The following is an 11,411-nucleotide window of genomic DNA, read 5'->3' on the forward strand; positions in this document are numbered from 1 at the left end:
ACAATGTTGTCTAGCAGTGTTTGGCTGTCTCCCTTAATTTGTCTTCCTCACTACTGCTGTAAACAATGTAGATGGTAAAAGTGAGTGGCCTAACATACCCTCTTATTTAATTGTAAAAAATACAATTTATTTACATGAATACTTGTCCGTCAAATAACCTAAATAAAGCTTTTTAACTTAGTGGATACCCACAAATCAGTTGATCGTTATGAAACTAGCAGTAGCAGAGAACCTGACCTTGTGAGGAAGCCTCGGCACTGAGCCTGCAGCCCGATGATCTTTTTGCGGAAGGCCACAAAGCGTTTCCTGACGAAGAACATGCGAGTGTACCGCTGCAAGGTGAGAGCCGCAAGCTGACGGGAACGCTCCCGTTTACACTCCAACAACTGGTAGATGTCCTCCTTCAGAAACAACTGCCATTCATTCACAAACACACACACATAGGTACATGTCATTAGCTTTTACTGCTGGTTTTTTTCTTATTTCTGTAATGGTTAACATGAACAAATGAGAGGAGGAACTCACCTTTGTGACTCCAATGTGGTAGGCTCCTGGTCTGAGCAGACACAGCTTACTGAGCATTATCACACAGTTCTCTCCATTTGCAGCTGGAGGCTCTCGTAACCCCACCAGGGACTTATACCTGGGGATGACACACATTCACATGCATGTAAACATAGACACACACACACACACAAAACAAATGCAATGTCTTGTCAAATTTGGCAAAAAATATGATTTATTGTGAATCTACAATACTTATTTGTTTGGATTATCTGTTAGCTATCACTTTCCATCCTAACCCCCCAGTGCCCTCCACCATCCAGTGATTAATACTGTGTGCATGTTACCTGAACAGGAAGACGTAGAATGGCATTCTGACAGGATACCCCTCTCGACGGATCCTAATGGTCTCTAGGACACCTGAGTGTCTCAGCTGGCTGCTGACCAGGTCGTCCTCAAATACTCCCGGTTGCTAAACACGGATGTAAGCACATTTGACAAACAATGGCTGTCAGGACAAAGTGAGACTGAACTCATGCATGCAAATGATCAGTGTCATCGGTAGAAATACAAAATGTCAGAAAATACAGAAAATCTACCTTCATGTTATTTGGCTTAATGCAACGAACAAACAAAGGGTTGCACCTGAAACAGAAGATTAAAGTAGAGAAGTAAATAACATTTCCTGCTTATTGTCATTATGTTAAATCTTTATAAACTATATGATGTTTTAATAAAAAGTGAGAGTGCAATCAGTTATTTTCTTAGAGTAAATAAGATCGCTCATTGCAACCTCTCCATCTTCTCCACCAGCTCCAGCAGGGACTGTTGGAACTTGTTGCTGACGGTGGGAGCTTGGTATTTTCTGGTGACTGTGCTGCTCTTCCTCATGTGACCTCCTCTTTGGTGACCCGTGACCTCTGCGTGAACCAGGAAGAGGTTTGACACCATCTGGACACACACAAACACAAACATTCACACATTTTACTGCAATTGTTTATGTTCACATTAATTAAATAAGGTCTCCAGTATATACATATGTTGATATGAAGACGCTTGTCTCCTCTCACCTTGTTCTTGCTCTGAATGAAAAGGTCCAGGACATCCTGGCGGACCTGGTCGTAGTTCTTATCGAGGAACTTGTAAACCTGCATCATTGACATCATAGTGTTGTTGCTTGTTTACCAGTTTTCATACACTTTTTTACTATTGCTTAACTTATTTTTAGCCTCTATGGCTCTATGAATGGCAAAGTCAGCCATTACACAACTCTAATGACTTTTCATCTAATTCCACTTTGAAATAGACACTTGTTGTTTTGAGTGAAATGTCAGGAAAACTAGGGGATGGTTTGTTGACACGAACCACAAAGTCAATATGATTCATCCTCTGGGGACAATGAATATATGTACATATTTCATGGCAATCCATCCAATAGTTGCTGAGATATTTGAATCGGGACCAAATATGTGCATGACCGATCAACAGACACTGCGACCCTAAAGAGATGCAGCTAAAATTCATAAAATCAGAAGTATGCTCGTGGTACAGATCAGAGGTTATCAATGACATTATTGATGCCACCTGGCCAACAGCAGGTTTTGTCACCTGAGATGAGCCAATGAGGAGCTGCGTACCTGGTAGGTGACCCTCCCAGCAAAGTGCTTGATGGTGAACTCTGGGAGGGGCATCTTTGGCTTCTGATACAGTGGGTTGTTGCCATGGTGATAGTGACACTTTTGGAGGAACGTGTGGTCTGTCGCCTGGCAACAAAACAGTAATTAGATAATTCAACTGTGGGTGTAACAGATGTTCAAGTGTCTTCAGCCTCTCTTTAGGTGTCTCCTACCCCACCTGTGGGAAACAGCTCTGGTCGTCCAGGATCCTCAGTATCCCATGAGGCTTAGCGGCAATGAGGTCAATGCAGGGCTGGTTGTCACTGAAAGGGATGTCCTGCCAGGGGATCTGTTCCCGGCTGTACTCCTCCTGCATGGGGATCACGTGCAATACAATTTCCTGTACGATGAGTTTACGTGTCTCTTTACTGTTCCTAATTAATTTACTAATGTTTATAATAGAGATACGTTTCTATCCTTGTCTTCATATGTACATGCAAACATTTATGTGTATTTTATGTATGCATTTGTGATGTGAAGCATGAGTATGTGTGCGTGTGAGTAATTGAGTGGCCCTGCAGGTGTGACGCTGACTCACCTGTTCTTCCCTGAACACGATCCTGTTGAAGAAGAACTGAAGGTACTCGTTTGCATAATTAATGCAAAGCTGCTCAAAGCTGTTGAAGGCCAGATCCTGTTGGTCACACACACACACACACACACACACACACACACACACACACACACACACACACACACACACACACACACACACACACACACACACACACACACTGGAGTCTTTCTGCTGTGCAACACAAGAAAGTGACGGACAGGTGATAAGATGCTCCGTCTTTGCGTGTTGTACCTCAAATCCGTAAATGTCCAGGATGGAGATGGAGACGGTGTGTTGGCGGGGGTACACCTGAGCGTTGATCCTCTCTGTTAACCAATGGAAGAGCAGCGAGTACAGGATCTTGGCAACAGCATCTCTGGAGAACAAAAACAAACAGCGGATGGAACAGGAATATTGGATGGAAATTTAAAAAAAGGTGATGTGAGAAAGAATTAATTACATAGAAGTTATGGGATGTGACAAGTTATTAAGGGCCATGTGAGAGTTACTCTCTCACAGGTTAGAAAGCAGGGAAAGTCTTGCAACAGTCTTTCCAAAATAATAACTTTAATGGGAACATAATGACAAAATCAGTGTCATTTCCCTTTCAGAATGGTATTTACATGAGAAAAGCATCTGGAGGAAACATTTAATATTTTCATGCAGTGCATGTCACTGTCTCTCACCTGGCATCAACAGCACTTTCCACAGTCAATGGGGTGTAGATCTTGTCCCTCATTGTCTCCTGCAGAGAAGACAGAATAGTTTAAAGTTAAAGGCTGAAAAATTCTAATTTTGTTTGGTCTGTTTTTATGAGCTACTGGGCCTTCTCTCCTACTTTTGCTACTACGACTGACTCCTCAACTGTTTCACAGAAACCACAGGAACCGCCTTTGTAATTAGAAATTAAATTAAACAAAAGGCTCTTAGAGTAGTGCGTAAGAGCGTGTATGTATTCCTCTGTCTCCTCTTTCCCCCTTATCACCCTCATTCCTCGTCTGAAGCATCACATGAACGTCAGGAAGACTGGAATCTGCTCCTTTTTTTATAAACCGGACAGAAAAACAGGATGTTTTATAGTCCCTCAGATACTGGAATATTGGAGAATGTGGATCAAAAATTACTTGCCAAGAGGACAAATAACTTGGATAAAAAAAAAAAAAAGGATTTATCCAGGATCTCTTTGTTAGCTAATATGATGTAAATGGAGAAACAGGGAAAATGGAGGCGGATGAAGAACTAGAATACTTATTTAGTTGAAAACATTGTGAATAGGTTTGTTGTACCTGTTTCTTTCTTTGGGGTTTTTGTTTATTGCACTTATGATCCATTAATGTAAGCTGGGTTATTCCTGTTTGGCCCGCATGCCAACATACAGCTGGAATTGATTCAGTGTCTTTTTGCTCAAGGACATTAAAGATCAGGACTGGATGTGTGTCATAGCTGCTGCAGCGATAATTAAAGAAACATATAAGTGACTAAAGAAGAAGAGATGCAATGAGGTCGCAGTTTGGTTTGAGGTTAATGTCTTTCAAGTACAGCTTTATTGTGTTGTCTTAATCCTTTGGAAGTCCTTCTTTAGACAGTCACCCTGTTAACAATGACAACTCCTTGGAAATCACCAGCAAACCCTGCCAGAAGCAAACGAGTACAACACGGAGATACAGATTTTTCCTTTTTTTCTAAAGATTTTATAATGTGAGAGTTCCATCTCAACAGATAAGACAACATCCAGTGCAAGACAGATATCTACCAAAGTGTTTTGTTATTCCTGATCGGTGGTGTCCCCAGAGATCTCAAAACCATTCCTTTCTTTGTTTTGCCTTTCTTATGTAGGTAACACCCTTGTAGCTACAAGGATCAAGACAAATAGAGATCAATGAGCATTACTATGTTTCCAGTAAATGAAATAAAAGTTGCAGTTGTGGACAAAGAAAGAATTAGTTTTCTTTTAAAAGGGCTACAATTTGAAAGATCCCATCCTTCAAGCTATTACTGCTGCGCTCTAACTACTGCTGAGGCTATTTCTAAAAATATATATCTTCCAATATACATATTGCAAAAAAAGAAAAGAGTCCAGAGGAGCTTTCACTAACAGAAGTGATTACTCTGCAAAATAACACCAATAGTAAGTGTGTAAATACTTTATGTGTGCAGGATGAGTGTTGATTTAACAACATTTGCTTGTTTGTGTGTTGTAGTCGGGTGCATAGACTGTAAGCGATACGCCCAAATAATCCATGCTGACATATCCAAGTCACATCTGTAGTTACGTTCTGAGTAGTTAATGGAAACTGTGTGTCTTAGTGTTTAATATAGTGATTATGTTACCACGCAGATACAGAACCGGGCTCCACATGAGGTCAGATTTCATTTGAGAATTGTCTCTCAAAACATAATGATGAATGAATGAATAAATGAATGGATGAATGAATGAATGAATGAATGAATGGATGAATGAATGAATGAGGGCATCGCAGGTCAGAGGGTTGAGGAAAGACACTTGACAGGTAGCTAAAATCCAAGACACACAGACACAGTGATGGTATCAGAGTACGCTGTCAAAGCAGATGACCCTACAACTAAGGCTCATTATTTTCAGCTAAATCATCATAAAATATTCTATAAATTACTTTGGGTTTCTGGCAGCTTATCAGCAGCTTATGTGTGTTCCCTGACATTTTTCTCCTTAATTTTTACAACTGAAAGAAAGAAGAATTTGTTTAATACAAACTGTGGTGAATGGTGTTAAATAACCCCCCCAGTCCAAGAATGACAAGGACTCAAACCTCTAACACCTGGAGAGAGGCCCGTATAGGTACCCACGTTTTAATACACATGCACATAAAACACAGTTTGATACTGACTGTGACTTTGTAGGTGATGGCTTTCTGTAGTCCCTCTGGAGAGATCTGCAGCAGCTCTGCCACCACTCTGATCTCCTGAGCGCTCACCACTGACGCCACCTCCTGGCCATCGGACTGTGGTGCAACACAGAAATAGGGCGACAAAAACAAAACCACTTGATCGATCATCTGATTCTAGTTAAATATTGCCAATGCTCTTTTTCAGTTTATTGTCATCATATGTTCAATGGTTTATGGAGTACCTGAATTTTCTACAATTAACAAATATTTACAACAAAAATAAAATCAAAGAAAGAAAGATCACTTGGGAATCACTACCTCATATCTCTGAAAGTAGACGTTGCCCAGGTGCAGTATGGAAGAAAGAACTCTAAAGATGGCCGACTGGTCTTCAGGGCTGAAGTGAAGGATCTCCATGGCAGCAAGCAGACGCAGGAAGTCCTCTGCGTCATTCTTTCCTGTTATCCCACAATCCCCTCCCTTTAAGGAGAGAAAGGTCACAATAGTGTGGATTGAAGAGTTCAGTTGGTCTGAGTATCTCCACATGAGGTCGACGATGCTGCTGCAGTGTGTCTTCTACCTGGTTGAGGTAATAGTAGGTCTCCGCCTCTTGAAGATAGAAAGCCTGCCTCTGCTGCGAGGGAAGACCTGCCAGCATCTCGTAGAAGATGTGATAGTTCCTCTCATCTTTGGCCTGAGGGGAAAACACATTAAGCAGTTTATACGTTATACATACAGAAAAGTAAAAGATATAAAGTGTTATCTTGTGTATCTGTCCGTGTGTGTCACCTGGAAGACGATACGGGACTTTTCCAGTAGATACTGAGAGGTTATGGCACCACTGATCACACCACTGGATATATAGAGAGAGAAAGCACAGAGTCAACAGGAGAGGAGAGGAAACACACAAACAAGAGTAGAATGTATTTATATAGCACAGGTGCTTTACAATAAAAAACAGAACACAGTATAAAAACATAAACATTTTTAAAAGTGATTGAAGAAGAGATGGGAACAGAGACAAGAACATTTGTGTATCTATTTCATACTCACTCCTCCAGAAAGACCTCTATGTATTTCCCAAAGCGACTGGAATTATCGTTCCGTACAGTTTTGGCATTTCCAAAAGATTCCAGCAGAGGAGCTGCCTCAAGTATCTACCGAACGTTCAAACACAAAGTGAATGAACAACCATGTTGAATGTCAAACAGCAGCCTGTTTACCACCTTTGTTAAACACTGGTCTATAACATACATAGTCATACAGTAACTTCACATAGTGATCAATCACATAGTTAAAGGGATGCTAGATGGATCTTTATAAAGCAAGTGAAAGAAAATTCACGTGGAAACACAACATCTCTAATGAATATTGTCACACACCACAGCAAAACAAAGCAACCAGTTATTCTGATGGCCACATGTGAAGATGAATTTTAAAATGTAAAGCACAAGTCATGCATCAAACTCCACTACCTCAATCTGCACCAATGAAGAGCCAGCAGAAATACAAAGACATGAAAAAAAAAAGATGCACAGAGGCATTAGTCTTACTTCAAGACAGGAATATATGTGTGTGTGTGTGTGTGTGTGTGTGTGTGTGTGTGTGTGTGTGTGTGTGTGTGTGTGTGTGTGTGTGTGTGTGTGTGTGTGTGTGTGTGTATCTAAATGTGTTGGCAGCAGTTTGTGCATGTCAGTAGTGTGTGTGTACCTGTTGCACAAGATTGCATCTGTGATGTATTGCTGCTAGGTAGCGAAGGACTAGTTTGGTGGCCTCTGTTTTCCCAGACCCGCTCTCCCCACTGAAACACAGTAACACACACTCACTGGACTTCAGTATGACTCAGTAGTTGATACATTTTTATATAATGAATCATCGTAGCGCTCTGCTAAAGCAGTCACAGCACTTTTTATGTGCATGTCAGATATGTACGAATATTGTGAAAACTAGTTCCTAACAAACTTTTACATAGTTTTCTACCTCAGAATCCTGTTCACCTCAGCAAAAAGTTCAGAGGAGCTGCTAAACATAACCGACCATAGCAAATTCATGGTGCAATGTGTCACATATCTTCACAATAAATGATCCAAAACTAACTAAAACATAGGCCTATGGGGAAAAGAAATAGACAGTGTGAGGCTGCAGAATTGACACTATTTTCTATTTTGTAAACCCAGCGTGTCTTATTTTGTTTAGACTGAATCTCAGTGTCTTCTTTTGCACAAAGAGCAGCAACTAACCCACTGTGGACTTGATATAAAAACAAACACTCTGTGCAGAGAAAATACACAGAGGTGCTGATTCTGAGGTAGGGAAGATGAGAAAATTGGTAACATGACTTTTAATTAATAACATGTTGAATAAAACACTACCAAAATAAGTCATATTTAGCCAATACCTGTTAAGCCTGTATGGTTAAGGTTTTCTTTTCATTTTTGCAGTTTTAACCGAGTCAGCAGCAGGTGAGCTTGTTGCAGGTTTAAATTTTAACTAATTCTAGGGACAGCCCTTCCTACTGAAGGCTATGTTACCACACACAATGCTTTTGAAACCTTTATTGGTCAAATGTTATAGATAAACAGCCAAAAAGAAAACACATTTTATATGACATTTCTGATTTTTACACACTACTGATTATACTAGTCACTCTGGCTGTGTGAAATACAAAACTTCAAACCTCCAAATGATTGTTTATTACAGAAAACTGTACTACTATCTACACATACCTTTTGGCCAAAACTAGTGCCGGTATTTAGCATTCTTAAAAGGTAGACTAGGGGCTGCAAAGGTGTGATAATCCATTTGCTAAAAGGTAAAGTAATGGAAATCCAGCTATTTGATGGCAAAGAGGGAGCTCATTAAGAGTAACCATTATCCCCACTTTGATCACCACTACACCAAGCTATTATTAATCACTTAGAGTGTCCATTATATGATCCTTCTCACCTCCCTACTGGTGCTTGTGAAACGTTTGGCTTAATTGACTATGTGATGTGAAACCAAGCTAATCTTGCATTTGGCAAAGCCTCAATTCCACTTTTGGGTTAAACCACCTGAAGCGCTCTTACGCACACACACTGTGCTTCATCACTGCCAACAGCTTAGCGCTAAATACCACCATTATGTAAGCCTGGCCAAAGGGGGGGCAGGAGTTTGTGTGTTTGTATGTGTGTGTGTGTGTTGGTATTTAGGGACATCGGCACCTTGACCACATTCCAGCTTAAGGTTTCAATTGACGGGCTGGTTAGCTTCAAAACCGGGCCATTACTGGTCACTGTACACTGCCCCTAAATACGCACTCAGTGACTCGCACACAAACACCGGGTTCGCACATGTGCACTTAGAAACACACACACGCCTCTGAAAGATAATCTTCTCCTGGCCCAGACCTGGCTGGGCTTTCCTTACAGGTGTCTCCTTCCGAGTACAGCTAGAGTGTTCCAGGAGTGTGCAAGTGCTGGCGTTTGTGTATTTTATGTGATTGTTTCTGGCCATTTCTAAAAGTACACAACGACGTCCAAGTGTGAGGATGTACTGCATACGTGTCTGTGCTTTTACATCTGAGTTGGATTCAAACAGGCTCTGAGTTTATGTGTGTTTGCGTGTGGAGATCAGTTTTGACAGGGAGCGAGGCGCCTCTTATCTGTCTTAAGTTTGCTGGCCAGAAAACCACAGACAGACACTCATGAATTTACAAACACTTATCCAACTGGAGATGGAAACCAAGGAGCTTGATGGACACTGTGTATACCAAGGTTAAACCGTTAAAAAACCTTGAAGGGTTACTAATAAAATGCAAGAAAAACACAGAAATGTAAAACATTTATGTAACACAAACATTTGTATCCGTCTCTATCAAATGTAATGTATGATGAACGGTATGAAGCGATGACACAGACTCAGTCCTAGTTGATTAAAGTCTTGTGTTAAAATCATAAATATGGTTTTAAACGTTGATGTCTTGTTTACAGGTTAAAAATAAGGAATTTTGCGAAGATTATGGAGAGAGTGAGCCTCTTACCTGATTATTATGACCTGGTTGTGTTTGGCATCCATCATTTTGGAATAGGCAGCGTTTGCTATGGCAAACAAATGCCTGAAAGAGAAAGAAGAGCTGAATTTACTCATGAAATACGAGTCGACAGAGGCAGTAGGTATGTTGGTGAAGCCACATATGTGTCTTTTAATCTTTACATTTGAATGTATTTTTGTAAATACGCGACAATAAGAACATAACTATTGAAAACATTACCTATTACTATTACTATCACTACTCAATTATTACAAATCTCCAACTATGAGTTTTGGTACTGGCCAAAGCATTAAATCCAAAGTGTTTGCCTGTTCTGATGGTACACCACTACAAATAATTGATCACATGCAAATAATTTGGCCAATGTCTTGACTCTGAACTTTTATTATTATTATTATTTAAATTGTGAAGAAAATCAACCTTTGGTATTGGTGTTTTTTACAAATCAGCAATTGCAATCAAGGCAACCAATTGTTTTCTTATTTCAAAGCTTATTTAAAAAATGAATCTATTCTGCTGTGTTTTACATTATAATATACTATAATATAATACTGACAACAAATATTTGTTGTTTTAAATTTACTGTCCCCAAAGTTTGAGAGTTAATGTTACTTACGGAGGGTTCTCTCCCAGAGCATGACCCTTGTACAGCAACACCATGTCCGTCCCATAGATGTTGTACATCTTGTAGGGGTTCACAGAAACCAGAATACTACCTATGTATGTCTGTGAAAACAAGCAATGAAGAGAGAGAGAGAGAAATGTAAGTCCCAAAAAGAAGGAAAAAAAGAGAGGTTTGAAAAAACATAAACACAAACTCAAAGAAATGTTGAGTAGTATAATTGTTGTATGTCGCTGGTTGTATGTTGTATGTGTTTGCTGCTCAGATACTTGCATAAATAAGCTCCCTCTCAGATCTTTTCTTCAGGTTCAGCAGAACAGCCCCTTCATGCATCTCTCTAGATAGAAGCAGTATAACAAAGGTATTTAAGGATGGCAATCTCAGATCACTACACCATCAGGATGATCATGTTTGCAATGTGCTTAATTCAAATTACACTAAACATTTTCTCTTTGATCCATCTTAAAGCATGTCTGACCACAGCATCTATATATTTTTCAACCTCTTAGGAGTCATCCATCATGTTTTTGAAGGATCAAAACGACTTCTTGATGTGTAAGAGATACATATGCAATAACATTTTCTAATGCTCTATACTCTCATAAAGGCAAACATGACAGCAGATTAATACTTCAGATCATGATAAACCAAACAAAATATTCTTTTAAGTTAACTGACTCTTTTTTTTACACATTTTACTGTTGCACTTTGTAGGTTTTTCTCAGACAAAGAGTTAACCCAAGTGTGTGAGTTTCTTTTACTTACTCTAACTGCGTCATATCTTCCACTCCATCTTCCTCTCGCTGCTCCCGTTGAGCCATGGTGGGCAGGATTCTGATTGAGTACATCTAAAATACAGGTGTACACATGACGACATGATGCATGCACATAGTGCTGTGCACAAAGGCCTCACACATTAATACATGCACTCACTCACTTGGAAATATCAATTCCCTCTCTTTCCGATGAGTTCCCGTTTGCCATTCTCTCACCAAAGTAAGTTTACACATTTTATTTTCCGGCTCAATGTTCCCATCACATCTTTCAAAAACCATCAACACATACGTTTCTCAAGTAAGCTACCATCCCTCTGAGTACTTCTCACTACTGTAAATCCACTACTGTGCCAAGCTCTCACCTTAACATTTCACTA

General features: G+C 40.0%; 1 protein-coding gene across 1 annotated transcript in view; it reads right to left on the reverse strand.

Annotated features, from left to right (window-relative positions):
* The window catches only part of myo15aa (myosin XVAa), a 32,785-nt gene extending 21,679 nt beyond the window's left edge, over positions 1 to 11,106 (reverse strand). The window contains exons 1-21 of the mRNA XM_054607244.1: positions 11,024 to 11,106; positions 10,532 to 10,595; positions 10,253 to 10,362; positions 9,625 to 9,699; positions 7,314 to 7,404; positions 6,657 to 6,760; positions 6,393 to 6,456; positions 6,184 to 6,297; positions 5,922 to 6,083; positions 5,604 to 5,717; positions 3,423 to 3,481; positions 2,989 to 3,112; positions 2,719 to 2,814; positions 2,359 to 2,490; positions 2,142 to 2,267; positions 1,575 to 1,652; positions 1,298 to 1,455; positions 1,104 to 1,149; positions 852 to 976; positions 526 to 643; positions 238 to 413 (exon numbers count right to left, since the gene is read on the reverse strand). Coding sequence (XP_054463219.1) covers positions 238 to 413; positions 526 to 643; positions 852 to 976; positions 1,104 to 1,149; positions 1,298 to 1,455; positions 1,575 to 1,652; positions 2,142 to 2,267; positions 2,359 to 2,490; positions 2,719 to 2,814; positions 2,989 to 3,112; positions 3,423 to 3,481; positions 5,604 to 5,717; positions 5,922 to 6,083; positions 6,184 to 6,297; positions 6,393 to 6,456; positions 6,657 to 6,760; positions 7,314 to 7,404; positions 9,625 to 9,699; positions 10,253 to 10,362; positions 10,532 to 10,595; positions 11,024 to 11,106 — 2,219 coding nt within the window. The remainder of the gene's footprint in view (positions 1 to 237; positions 414 to 525; positions 644 to 851; positions 977 to 1,103; positions 1,150 to 1,297; positions 1,456 to 1,574; positions 1,653 to 2,141; positions 2,268 to 2,358; positions 2,491 to 2,718; positions 2,815 to 2,988; positions 3,113 to 3,422; positions 3,482 to 5,603; positions 5,718 to 5,921; positions 6,084 to 6,183; positions 6,298 to 6,392; positions 6,457 to 6,656; positions 6,761 to 7,313; positions 7,405 to 9,624; positions 9,700 to 10,252; positions 10,363 to 10,531; positions 10,596 to 11,023) is intronic.
* Positions 11,107 to 11,411: the final 305 nt, after the last annotated feature.

This window comes from Anoplopoma fimbria, chromosome 11 (assembly GCF_027596085.1).
Source record: "Anoplopoma fimbria isolate UVic2021 breed Golden Eagle Sablefish chromosome 11, Afim_UVic_2022, whole genome shotgun sequence".
NCBI classification, from domain to species: domain Eukaryota; kingdom Metazoa; phylum Chordata; class Actinopteri; order Perciformes; family Anoplopomatidae; genus Anoplopoma; species Anoplopoma fimbria.